This window comes from Manis javanica, chromosome 16 (assembly GCF_040802235.1).
Source record: "Manis javanica isolate MJ-LG chromosome 16, MJ_LKY, whole genome shotgun sequence".
NCBI classification, from domain to species: domain Eukaryota; kingdom Metazoa; phylum Chordata; class Mammalia; order Pholidota; family Manidae; genus Manis; species Manis javanica.
This window is the reverse complement of record NC_133171.1, coordinates 27,455,892-27,470,498: the sequence shown is the minus strand read 5'-3', so window position 1 is coordinate 27,470,498 and position 14,607 is coordinate 27,455,892. Positions and strand designations below refer to the sequence as shown.

The 14,607-nt window shown below is 35.8% G+C and overlaps 1 protein-coding gene across 1 annotated transcript in view; it reads right to left on the bottom strand.

The window, feature by feature from the left end:
* LMBRD1 (LMBR1 domain containing 1) overlaps nt 1–14,607 on the bottom strand; it is a 100,802-nt gene that overhangs the window by 72,496 nt on the left and 13,699 nt on the right. Inside the window, exon 4 of the mRNA XM_037012588.2 lies at nt 570–667. Within this exon, the coding sequence (XP_036868483.2) occupies nt 570–667 (98 nt within the window). The remainder of the gene's footprint in view (nt 1–569; nt 668–14,607) is intronic.

Below are 14,607 nucleotides of genomic sequence, written 5' to 3'. Positions count from 1 at the left end.
CTGAACCACATCATGCTTTCTCATGAAGTATTGGGCTTCTCTCACACTACAGACATCAGAGTTGAGTAGCTGAGAGACAGACAACGGTGTAAGGCCCACAAAGCCTAAAATATTTACTACCTTGCTTATTACAGAAAAAAATTTGCTGATCCCTGCTCTAGAATTGCTCTGCTTAAAACAGTAAGTCACAAATCACATGCAGCTACTGAGAACTTTGAAATATGGCTAGTTTGAATTGGGATATGCTAGCAGTGTAAAATACAATCTGAATTTCAAAGAAATATTGTAAAAAAGAAATTTAATATCTCATTAATGTTCTAATGTGAAATGATACTACCTGGGCCATATTACACTGACTGTAATGTTATCACTAAAAATGATTTCAACTGTTCCTTTTTACTACTTATTTTAATATGGCTACTAGAAAATTTAAAATTTCACATATGGTCATAGTATATTTCTATTAGACAACACTGCTCTAAAATAAACCCACTAAAGTCACATAATCTTTCAGAAAGGAAGAAATAATATTTTTCCCCTTATAAGACCTCTAAAATAAAAATACTTACAGTACATTTACCAGTATCATCATCATCCTTTTCTTCATAGTAAAAGTAGACAAAAGGGATCCAGAAAAACACACAAAATAATATAACAGAATATAAGGCTGTGGAAAAAAATAATAAACTAAGTTTTTCTAAATGCACATTAACTTAACAAATATCATATAGATATTTATGTGTATATATAAATATTCACCTACCAAATTCACTCCCCCATCTGATCCCTACATCCATAACTCTGTGTAATGCATACATAACATACAAATCAGCCTTTTCTGACTCCTGTCCCAAGAAATCAATAGCACTATTATATAATGAATCATAATTCAAGTTAACTATGGGGCAATTTTTAGCAATAATAACTGTAATAATTGTGCCAATAACAATTGTGCTAACTAACATCTGAGTTCTTACTAAGAACTCAGCACAGTGCTAAGAACTTCTTGTGAACCAACTCATTTAAGTGGACTTTAAGTTTTGTATTCCTTCCAACTTAAAATCAAGTACAGTTGACACATTTGTCAGTCACTCTAGTTAAAGAAACAGCTATAAATGATACTTTCTGATACAAATACTTTCCCCAATCTAGGTTTAAAATATGCAGTGCTATCAAACTGATCTTATGCAAATCAAGATAGAGAAAAGGTAAGAAGAGTAAAATAGTAAAACTAAAAAATTCAAAGTTAACTGGTATCAGTTATTATTTATCTGCTTTAAAATACTGTTAGATTTGAAATACTTTCAACCAATAGTCAATCAAAATACTTCTTTTAATTCAATATAGAACTTAAACTTGACAAAGATATAGCATATTTAACAATAAAAACAACATAAACAACATTTTGAGACTTAACAAATCTAAGAAACCTGCTTTTAAAATTGGTGTATTTACATTTATTTGCATATACATAAACTCATGGAAAATAATAATATAATTAAAGCAATCAAAAGCTGATAATTACTATACTTCTTTGAAAGGAAAGCACTTGTTTGTAGTGTATAATAAAACCTCAATTACTTTTCGTTCAAAGGATTGATTACATGAGTTACAGAATTTTTAAACATGATCTTAATACTTGCTACCACTATCTCATTTATCTGAAGCCAATTATGAAACATCCCCATTAAATGCAACATAGCTAAAATACTCAAAGCATGCAGGGCCCTAAATAACCAATAGAAAGGTCAAAGTTACCACATACTAAGCAGTCAGAATATGACTGCCAGCATAATGAATTTTGGCACTATATTTAGTGAAATTTATGCAGTCTTTTAATATTATAAGAAACTAATAATGACAGTGAATCTTTAAAAGTATTGAATATTAATGTTTCTACTGCAAACCAAAGAGTAGCTGATACCAACATTTGCATTACAAATCTAAGAGCCAATGGAAATGAACATACATTCAAAAAAGTAATCAAAATAATTATTCTAAAAGCTTTAAAAAATTAAACATAAAAGGGATGGGACTCAAAATCACCCAAAATACCATACCAATATTAGGATTAAAAAACTAAATAATTTGTATAGAGTAGAAAAGACCCCAGTTTTTTAATGGGCTGATAGCCACAAGCCAGAAACTTCGATAAACTAATAGATGCAATAAGGTCCGGCTTCAGCTCCGGTGTGTCACTGGACCTGCCACTTAGTGGCCTCAGCCCTGAGAGAGGCCAAGGGCCTGATGACTTTCCACAAGCATTACTCATATTCCTGAACTTGTGTGATCAACTACACTTTAGCATCATATTCAACTAGTGTAAGATGATATAAAATTAATTCCTGTAACTCAATAAAACATAAGAACACATTTTAAAAATGGATAAAAGACAGACTTCCCTGTAGAAGATACACAAAGTGACCAACAAGCACATTTGAAAATGTGCTCATCAGCGTCAGGAAGATGCAAACTAAACCCACAGTGAGGTATCACAGATCCAATAGAAGGGCTAAAATCAACCTGACAGTACCAAGCGCTGTCAAGAATGTAAAATAACTTACATTCCCATACTCTGCTGGAAGGAGCACAGAATGGTAAAACACTATAGAAAACTGCCAGTACTTTATTGCCAAATCAAACATATACTAATCATAGGAACCAATATGTCTACTCATCGAGCAATGAAGCACAGCAACATATACCAAGTGTTTCTGCCCAGAGAAGCCTGCCTAAGGTGCAGCGTCAAGGGCTTTACTGGGGACTTGCAACATTGGCACATCTGTCTGAGTGACCAGCTGTGATTATCAAAACTACAGACCCCAAGAGGGAAAGCAAATGTTCCCCATAAATCATAAACTTTTTGAATAATCCGTAAATAAGCTGGTACTAAATGGTTCCATGTTCAGCATCACAAAACCACCTTATCAATTAGTAACATAGGTAACATCCGAGGACTGGGATGTCAGAGCTGGTCAAGGGTCAGCCATGTAACCAGGCCTTCCTGAAGATACGTGAGGGTTGACCAACATCAGGTCTGCTGCCTTAACTCTTCCACAACAAGAATGCTCACAATAGCACGACTCCCAGTGATCAAAAAACAGGAACTGACCCAAACATCCATTAATAGGTGAACAGATAAGCAAACTGAGTGGAATATTCATACAAAAGACTTCTACACAGTAATAAAACAGAATGAACTACAGATACATACAGCAAGGATGAATCTCACAGACCTTATGCTGAATAAAAATAAGCCCAGACACAGAGTACATTTTCTATGACTGAACTTAAGGAAGCTACAGAACTGGGAAAACAAATTTATTATGAAACAAGTCAAAACAGTGTGGGGGGCAGCTACTGACTATAAAGAAACATGAAGGCATATGGCAACCCAAACTCTCATATGTTGCAGGTAGGACTATCCAGAAAAAGACAATTTCTAGGAATCAACACCTTCAGGAAGGAAGTGGGGGACAGACACAATTCTGAGAGGACTCTACAATATTCACTCAGCAGTCTGTGACTCAAAATAGGTGTAGAACAACTGGCTCTAGACAAATCTTTGTTTTCCTGATATCACATGGTAAACTAATACTATGTAGTGGTAATCTGACTGTTCTTTCTCAGTGTCCTTCATAAAGATTTCTTGCTTTGGCCCATAAATACTGAACTGTGAAGATGGAATTAAATGAACCTTTTTATGTGTTTCAGATCAGTTCTAATGTCAAGTGGGGTTTATATATCTGTAAATGAAAAAAAATCTGCCGCTACCATTATCGTGAAACAGAGAAACTGCTTCTTTTAAAGTTCTACTTTAAACTGATAGCTATTTTCAAAGTAAAATTATTAACTCCCACAGTGATGGCACTCTCGTATCTTGACATCTTTATAAAGTATGCTTTTTTTTTACTTGTAAATGTTTTTGTTAAAAAATTGTTACTAGCATGGAAAAGACTGTTTGGTTTAATAGTACCACTAACATCAAAGAAAACTTATAAAGAAAAACTTTTAAAACCTCATGTACACAGAAATTGGCAAAAATTAAACTCATTAAACAAGTTCTTTTTTTAAAACAACTTACTAAGAACTAGCAAAAAAAAGAGTGAACAGAAAGCCATCAACTCATGAAAGGCCATGAAGAAAAAAACATGGCAAAGAATACATGGTAATGCTTAGGACTTTTTTAATATACACAAAGCAAACAATCTATCTTTTAAAAATTGTGTATCACTAAATTACATCACATGAAGATCAACTTGGATAAATTAGGCTTTTGAATTCTTCAATGTTCTTTATTCCTCCAAACTACCAATGAAAACATGAAGACAAAGAAAGAATAACTTAGCCAATATTGTTCTACAGTTCTAATTTAGTGTCAAAATACAAAGATACTCTGGGAACTCTAAAAGCCTTCTAAAATTATCTCCTTTACCCAGCTAGGAACCTGGGGTCAAGACTGCTGGCTGCATGCCCAGCACTCCTGTTCCTCGCATCGGCATTCCCCTTTCTGTCCTTCCCCCTTTCCCCCTGCTTCCTGCTTTAAATGGATACACGAAAGCTTAAACTCCAGCCGCCATTTGGACTCTGTGGCGACCTTAAGATGGCCCATATAATAAAAACAGAAAGGAGAGAGGAAACAAGCTTAGAACCCTGACTCTCAGGACGCCATGATGCTGCCATACCAGCCCTGGATGGAGAGCCAAAATCCAGACTTATTTTAAGTGAGACTGAAAAACCACTACACTATGTAAGCCTTGTATTTCTAATCTGTTAATAGCAGCCAGGTCTAATTTCTGAAACAGAATTTAGTACTAGAAATGGGAGAACCCAAACACTCACTCCTGAACTATCCTGACCTTTTGATGGTCTTGCCTATGAACAGTGAATGGAACAGACCTCAGTTCACTTTTGCCACTGAACATGGTAGCATCCTGAGGTGCCACTGAATCCCCTGGGATCAAGATATACTTCTCTTTGCCTTCACCGTGTAGCAGCAACCTTGTTCTCCTAATAATCAGCATCAATCACTCCAGCTGATATGGTTACTATTGCCTGTTCATTCAATGGAATAAGGAGACCAAAATGGTCAGGTAGAAATCACACCTGCTAATTCGATGAAACTACTGTTTCATCCCTGCTGAAGTAATCCACGTGGCTATCGGGAATTCTAACCCAGCAGGGCTCAGCGACCAGGTAAGAAGCAAAAGTAAGTAGTTCATTAGGACTGACCGTACAACCTGCCATGCTCACTTCTACCGCTCTTATCTGTAACATGTACACCGATTATGGGAGAACGAGAACCACACAGTGCTGACTGGCCCACAGCAATCTCCAAAGTAGGGTGGGAACATTCTCAATTCATTTTATGAAGCCAGCAGAGTCTTGGTACTCAAACCTGAGAATAATAATAAGATAAAGGAAAACTACAGAAGAGTTTCACCTCTGAATTCTAGCTTTTTTTAAAAGATGCTAAACACGATAGCAGCATATCAAATACAGCAAAAGACTTAAAAACAAACCCAAAAAACCACCATCATGACCCTCTGGGTTTGTCCTAGGAATACAAACTTGGTTTAATAATCACCTTATATACATGCATTACTTGAAAAAACTTTTTAAAAAAATCCTCACTCGCTTACCTTCCCTGATAAAATATATTCAATTCAACAAATATCTACTGAGTATGTTCCTGGCATTATTTTAGAGGTCATGAATATGGCTAAATCAAGAGTCCCTTCTCTCATAGGTTTAATTCTGGGGAAAAAATAGAATACTTAGAATCACTGCATGAACTACTCAGAGTACACGAAAAAATTTCTTCAGTCAGTACGAAAAACAAGATAACAAGCAAAAAAGGCACTTCAGGCAGAAAAATGGAAAAAGCCAATAAATGTTTAGAAGACATATAACTTCATTTCCAAACAAGTGAAATGCAAATTACTAAACTATCATCTCACACTCACCAAACTGGCAAAAACTAGAACTACATGGCAACATCAAACATTAGGATATTAAGCAACCTGAAGGTTTATATCCCTCTAATGGAGTTAAATTGGTACAAACACTTGTAAAAGTATTTGTCATTATTCAGAATGTTGAAGATGCACACAATTTATAATCCATCAACTCTATGTATGTATTTTTCACATATGCAATAGGAAACATGTAAACATGTTCATCACACAATTTTTAATAGCAAAATATCCAAATGTTCCAACTGATTCACATGTGATGTATCTGTACACAATGAAAATAAACTATACTTCATGAAATAGCATGTATCAATCTCAGGAACATACAGCTGAATGAAAATAAGCAAGTGATTTCATATAAAGTTCCAAAAATATGTAAAACAACATGGTAAAACTACAAGGAAAAGCAAGGAACTAACACAGACTAAATTTGAGAGTGGTGACTTCAAAGGGGCTTGGGGAAGTGATGGTATCAGGGGAAGGCATACAAGGGAGTCTAAACTGCCAGCTTCAAGCTTTATACTCTGCATATTTAATAAATATTTTGCAAATATAAAAGTATTATATGTGGAGTAAATGTCAAAGCTGTGGTAAGCAGCCTCTGAAATGGTTCCTGGAGCACATCTCTGATATTCGTGCCCGTGGGCAATCCCCCTCCTTCGAATGTAGACTGGGCTCAGTGCTAATGAAAAGGATTACAACAAAAGTGGGGGGATGTCACTGCTAAATTTGGGGGTAATTTGTCACACAATTATAGATAACCTGTACCACTGCAAAGTGATTTGAACATTCAGGTGCATGGACAGTATATAACTTGGGGAATAAAGTCATTCACAGGTTTTAATTTAGAATACATAGTCTGAGGAACAGTCATTTCCCTTAAGCATTTTTTTGCTCATTTCTTTCTTCTCCCTATAGTATTTATTCCAAGGCATATACTGCGACCCCATTTGTGTAATAGGAAACTATTAAATTACATGGTCAGAGAAAAGGCTAAGCAATTTATGATGTAACAATAATTGCAGCAACTAATCATGACTAGAATGTTAACTACAAAGCTACGTAGAAACAGCTGAAATAACAATACTTAGACATAATGAAAATCATATTATAAACTGACAACTCTTGGAGGACATGTTGTGTGATACACAGTCACGTTCCAATTTGTAAACCTTAGTACTTCCTAACTTTCCAGTCTCACTTTTTTTTCCCATCTGTAAATTACGGTAAAATTCCAACTCAGGAAAATAAAAAGAAACCATAAAAATGCAAATTCCTTACAATTTTAAGTAATAATTACAGCACTGTCCTTTATTGACTGCCTATCATTTATCCAGTACTGTGTTATACTCTCCATTTATATTTGCTCATTCAATAGTTTTTCCCAACAACTTTGTAATATAATTTACATACCAGAATATGCAAAACATGGTCCACAATTCAGTGATGTTTAGTAACTTTATACAGTTAGGTAACTATCAGCATAATCCAGTTTTAGAACATTTTCCATTACTCCAAGAAAGCTGCCTTGTGCCAGTTTGCAATTAATCCCCACTCCAAATCCCAGCCTGAAGCGACCACTGATCTGCTTTCTGTCTCCGGAGATCTGCCTTTTCTGGACATTTCAAATACATGGAATTATACAAGATGCAGTCTTTTGCATCTGGCTTCTTTCACTAAGCACTGGAGCTGGGAGATTTTTTCTGTAGAGAGTCAGATAATATTTCTAGTTTGCAGCCTGTATGTTTCTGTTGCAACTACTCAGCTCTGCTATTACAGCATGAAAGTTGAAGGGCCCCCACCAGTAAGATGGCAAACTTCCGGCTTCTCTCCGGGGTCCTCGGTTCCCGCCGGCGCCACCTGAAGCCCAATCACCTCTCGCCCCCCTCCCAATCCCAGCACCTAGCCAACAGCCACCAGCGCCATAGAAGTAACACCACAATCACCCCATGCCCCTTCCTATATAACCCAGCACCTTTCCCTAATAAAGTGGATTTCTCCGGTGAATTGCTGCTGTGTGTCGCTCCTTTCCTTTCAAAAGTAGCCACAGACACTAGGTGCAGTCATATCTGGGTGGGGACCATGCATCATGTCCTAATTTGCTGATCACTGACTTAGATTTCTGGCTATGTATTTCACTGTATAGATATAATTCATTTTATTTGAACATTTCACCAGTTGTCATTTAGATTCTTTCCAGTTTTGTGCTACTATGAAAAAAGCTGCTAACATTTACATACATATCTTTGTGTGGACACTGTATTCATTTCTCCACTGTACTCCCAGGAATGTAACTGCTGGCCCACACAGTAAATTTGACTTTTTAAGAAAGCTGTAAATTGCTTTCCAAAGCAACTCTACCATCTTACACTCCCAACAGCAGCAATTGAACATTCCAGTTTCTCTGTGTCTGTCAATAATTGGATATCCTCTGCTTTTTACTATAGCCTGTTATGGACCAAATGTATGCTCCCACAACTAAAAAAATATTTCACATGTTGAAGCCCTCACATCCAATGTGATGGTATTTAGAGATGGGGCCTTTGAGATTTCATTGGGTTCAGATGAAATCAGGAAAATGCAATCTCTATGATGTGATCAGGGTCCATAGAGAAAAGTAGACCAGCTCTTTCTCCCTCCTCCTTCCCCCACCTTTCTCTCTCTCTGCCAAGTGGGGATAGAGCAACGCCACCTTCTGCAAGCCAAAGAAGGCCCTCACTAGGAAACAAACCTGATAGCGCCTTGATCTTGTTCTTTCCAGTCTCCACAACTGTGAGAAATAAACGTCTGTTGTTCAAGTCACCCAGTCTACAGTGTGTTTTTACAGCAGCCTGAGCTAAGACACAGTCATTCTAGTGGATGTATAGCAGTATCTCATTGGGGATTTAATTGGCATTTCTGTAATGATTAATAATGTCTAGTATCCTTTTATATGCTTATAAACAATTTATATGTCTTTGTTGGTGAAATGTCTATTCAAATATCTTGTTCATTTTTTAATTATTAGTGTAATTAATGATTGATAAGAACTGTTTTAATGTTCTGATTACAAGCCCTTTGTGAGATACATGATTTGCAAATATTTTCTCTCTCTGTGGCTTATCTTCATTTTTTAAATTGTGTCTTCTGAACAACAAAGTTTTTGATTTTCATAGAGTTTTATCAAGATCTATCTTAGGAATAATGCTTTTGGTGTTATATTTAAGAACTCTTTGTCTAACCCAGTATCATAAAGATCTGCCCTTTGATTTCTTTCAGAAGTTTTATAATTTTATAGTTTAGATTTTGACTGATTATTTTAGTTAATTTTTGTGTAAGATGTAAGGCTCTACAGCTGTTGTTATTGTTGCATGTGGTTATACAATATTTTTTAAAAACAACTGAATTAAACTGAATTGCCACAGCTGCTGAAAAACCAACTGACCATGAATGTACAAGTTTATTTCTGGTCTCTGAATTCAATGGCTCCATATACCTATCCATCTAAACTATCACACTGCCTTGTTTATTGTGTTTTGTAAGTTCTGAAATTCGACAGTGTGACTCTCTAATGTTATGCATTTTCAGAATTGGCTACTGTGGGTAAAACTGCAGTATTTTCAGAATCTCTCTCTCCTGGCCTTAGTGCATCTCCATACCAACAGGTGTTTCCAAGGTGGGGGAGAAGCAATCCACCTCCATATCAACAGGTCGTTACATGGGTGAGCAAGGGCTTATCTGTACTGGAGACGTTGGATGGAACTCTCTTTGCTTCTGCAGTGGGGTTGAGAAACGCAGGACGACTACTTGTAAAAAATAAACAGATTTTTCCGACTTTATTTGTCTCTTTGACTGATTTCAGTTTCAAAGGTATTTTGCCCTGGGATCTCCCCCAGCCGGAGTTAGAGCTACTCTAGATTCTTCACATTTCCACATAAATTTAAGTGTCAGCCTGTTAATTTCTCAAAAAAAAAGAAAAAGGCTGTGGTTCGAGAAAAAACTCATAATTGCCATCCTTATGATATTACGTATCCATTAACATCATATTGTAACAAACAATTAACATAGTCTATTATTTATTTAGCTCTTCATGTCTATCAACAATTTTTTGTAGTTTTCAATGTGCAAATTTTATACTTCCTTTGTTCAGTGTATTCTCAGTTTTCTTTTCCTTTGATGCTTTGTGGCTAGAACTGTTTATTTCATTTGAATCATCTGTTTCTAGTTTTTATATTTTATATCCTGTGTGATCTTATATCCTATAGCCCTGATAACCTGTTTATTAACTTTATTTATCTTTACATAATTCCCTGAAATTCTCTATCCATAGGATCTCCTGTCAGCTAAAAAAATAAGAATCTTAATTCTTCCTCTCCAGCTTGGATGTCTTAATTTGGACCTACTCCACTGGCTACAATCTCCATCACAATGTTGTTTATGTTGGTTACAGCACATATTCTTGCATTGATCCTTATCTTAGAGGAAAAGCACTCAGTATTTCACCACTAAATATAATTACTGTTAGTGGTAGGCTTTCGAAAAATACACTTTATCAGGTTGAGGAAGTTCCCTTCTGTAACTAGTTAGCTGGAAGTTTCTATAGGCAATGAAAACTGGATTTTGTAAAATAGATGATTTTGTGTATATCTACTGATATACACAAAATCTTCATTCTAGTAATAGGCTATGTTATATGAACTGATTTCTTAACATTAAACCAATTTTGCATTTTGGGGATAAATCCCATTTTGTCATGGTGTACAATATACATGACGCTGGATTTAGTTCCCTAAAATTTTGTTATGGATTTTCACTTCTACAGGCATAAAAGATACTAGCCCATAGTCTCATTTCCTTATGATGTTTGTCTGATTTTGGTATTACGGTACTGACTCAAGAATGAGTCGGCAAGTGTTTCCTTCTTTGTTTTCTAAAAGGATTGATAAAGGATTAATACAATTTGTTTAAATGAATGATTGAATTCACCAGTGAAGAAATTTAGGTGTGGGGTTTTCTTTGTAAGAATATTTTTAAAAACTAATTCAATTTCTTTACTTGCTATAGGGCTATTTCTTCATGGCTCTGTTTTGCTAATTTATGTCATTCTAGGAATTTGTCCACTTCATCTGGGTAATTTGCTGGTAGAAAATTCTAATACTGTTCCTTTCACAATACTTTTAATTTCTATAAGGTCGGTAGTAATGTAACCTCTTTCACTCTTTATTTCGATAATTTCATCTTCCCTCCCTCCCTCCAGTCTCCCATCCCTTCTTCCCTTCCCCTTGCTTCTCTCCGTGTCCCCCCTCCCACCTCTCCCTCCCTCCCCCGTCCTTCCTCCTCCTTTTTTCTCCCCACTTCACCTTCTCACTCCTCTTTCTCTCTAACCCCCTCCTCTCTCCCTTTCAAACAAGCTTGATTTACCCATTTTTCAAAAAGAATTATTTTTTAAGGAACCTACTTTTTATTTTTCTCTATTGTTTTTCTGTTTTCTATTTCATTGATTTCTGTTCTAACCTTTATTTTCTTTTTTCTGCTTGCTTAGAGTTCGGTTTGCTATTCCCCTCCTAGTCTCCTAATATATAAATCTAGGCACTTGAAACTTCATTTCCAATAGACTTTTTTTCTAAATTCCTCTAATGGAGGAATTTAAAGATGCAAATTATCTCTTAGCACTGCTTTAGCTAGCTGCATCTCATAAATTTTGATACGTTGTTTTTTTTATTTTCATTCAATTCAAAACATAACCAAGCTTGGGGAGGGAGAGTTTGGAGGGAGAGATAACAGACCTAGTACAAAACACTATAAAGTACGACTGTCCCTACCAGTTTTTAAGTATAGACACTTCTCAGTTGGTTGTACACCTTTGGTTGATTTTCAAAGCAATGAAGTTGTTCTGTCAATTTTTTCTTGCTTTTTGGGGAAGAGGATCTACCAGTCTTCTTAGTTGGCCATGTATAAAAATCACACCCTCAGATCATTCCATCTTAACAAACAGAAGTACACATTATCCTTCTCATTTACAGAACCCTATGGACTTAATGTTTGTGATCCGCAAAAATTCATGTTTAAATCTAATCCCCAAAGATCTTGTGTTTGCAGGTAAGGAGGTAATTAGGTCATGAGAGTAGAGCCCTTGGGAATGGGAATGGTGCTTAAAGACGACATGAGAAAGCCTGTCTCTCTCTGCTGTCTGCCACTTAAAGACACAAGAAGACAGCCATCTGCAACCAGGAAGCACATACCAGATCTGCCAGGACCCTGATCCCAGTCTTTCCAGCCTCTGGAGCTGAGACAAATAAATGTTTGTTTTTTAAGCTACACAGTCTATGGAACTTTTGTTAGAGCAGCCCAAACTGACTAGAACAGTAGTGAGAAGTGGTCAGATTCTGGATAAATTTTCAAAATCAAACACAGCAGAAGTCCCTGCCATGTTTGATACAAAATGCAAAAAAATAAAGAGTCAAGAATGACTCTTAAGGTTTTTGGACTAAGCAACTCTATCCTAGTTGTTATTCACTGAAACAAGACAATCTATAGAGTGTAACAGATTGAGGGTCAATTGTCTTAGAAATGTTAAACTTGAGATGTCTAATTTCTTGACAGAAATGATCAAGTCGACAAGTGGACTCAGGAATACGAAGTCTGCAAGAGCCCCACACAAAGGTCTGCGCCTGGGAATCTAGCGTACAGACGGTGCTTGGAAGCAGGCAATAGTGTAAGATCACCAAAGAACTGAGAAAGAGAATGGTCCAAGGATTGAACTCTGGGGCACATAAAGGTCAGGAAGAAGAGAAAAAATCAGCAAAGGCACTCGGAAGGCACAACAAGGAATGTAAGAAGGAAAATCAAGAGCAGGTGTCTTTGTCTCCTGGAATATTAAGGAAGTTTATGATATTAATGTGACAAATTAGCAGTTTCTTTAGAGATAGACCGCATAAGCCACACTAGCTACAAGTCCAAGAAAACATTCGTTTTCCTAATATTTCTGCTTGGAAAGAAATTCTTAGGCCATTAAGTCTCAATAAGTCATTATCTATAGAATCTCTTGAGCAAACATCCCCAGAACTGCCACTCAGAAAACTCCCCCTGTGATGAGGAATACATTCTTTCAAAAAGGAGAGAAAAGTGGGAGACAGGACACAATTGTGTCTCATCAAAAAGAACTTTACAGACCTGAATTCAAAAATTTTAAAAAAACCCTCAAAATTAATCCCAGTCTATCTTGTCTAAAAAAAGCAGTAAAATATATTAGAGATGTTTCCAAAACAGTAATCAGAAAGACATAAATTTGATGACATGCTAAATCAGTTCTCATGTTATTTCCCCCATATTACTACAATGAGAAAGTTATTTCTCTTGTACTTTTAGCTGATTTGAATTAAAATAGCAGCACATTTAATAACTATTTAGCACTAACCGCATGTCACACTCCTAATACTATGAAGTAGGCACTACTTCATTGCCATGTCATGACTTCAAAGTCCCATGGTACTCTTTTCAAATTAGATACTAGGAGACTGTAAACCGTAAATTCAAAATATATAGTAAAGACTCCAGGTACAATTTTTCAGCAATTAACCAATGGAGAGTGAGGCGAAACTTCCTAAGAAATCTCTTAGGTGGAACAGAAGTTTGAAAGGTTCTTGGTTCCTCTTATTCTTCCTTAGTTCCATAACTTAACTCATCTAAATATGCACACTCTTTAACACATTTCCTAATTTTCACTACAGAATTGTTTAATAGCAAAAAGAACTTAAAAAACACTTAATAATCTAGGATTCTTTGAATAAGAGCATCCATACAATGGAAAACAATGCAGTGCTTTTTAAAAATAGACATATACAAGATCCTCACTGTAGCAGTATTTTAAATAGCCGAAAACTATACAACACAACCGATCACCAATGTTAGAATGGATAAACAAACTATTGTATGTTAATGTAATGGAATATTACACAATAATGAGAATCAACAAAGTACTGTTATCTGCAACAATAACGATGAATCTCAAATGTAATACTGAGCACTAAAGATGACAAATAGAAAACAATACATACTATATGATTCAATTTATATCTACACAAAAAATATAGCCCCAGAATCAGTGTCAAGAGGAGAAACAGTCTCTGGGAAGAAGTGATGGGACAGCTACAGAAGAGCTGAACACAATGGTCATGAACAATGGCCCAAACCTCCTTATGGTTTGGGCTCCCCCATTTCTACAACCCCTTCGTGCATGCAAAACCAAAACAAGTTAGGAAAAAATATTAAGTAAAATGAAAATCCACTTAAAAGAAATTAAAGGTAAGTAGATAGTGAAAGAATTAGAACTAAAAATGTCAAGAGCAGTTAGAGAAAACATTAAACATGTATAATAGATTACAATAAAAAGAATTTAAAGATAAAAATTAATTTGAACATAAAAACAGAACTCAGAAAAAAAGCTAAACACATACATAAAAGACAAAAACTTGCATAACAGCCCCAAACATGAGATTAAAACAGGGCTGAAAACAAAGAAGACAAGAGCAGTTTTTTAAAAGAAAATATCAAAGAAGTTTGAAACACAGATGAAGAAATACATAGAAGCATTCAAAAGGAAAAAATGTCTGAGTCCTTCATGTTTGTGGGGTGGGTCTGCCATCCGCAGATG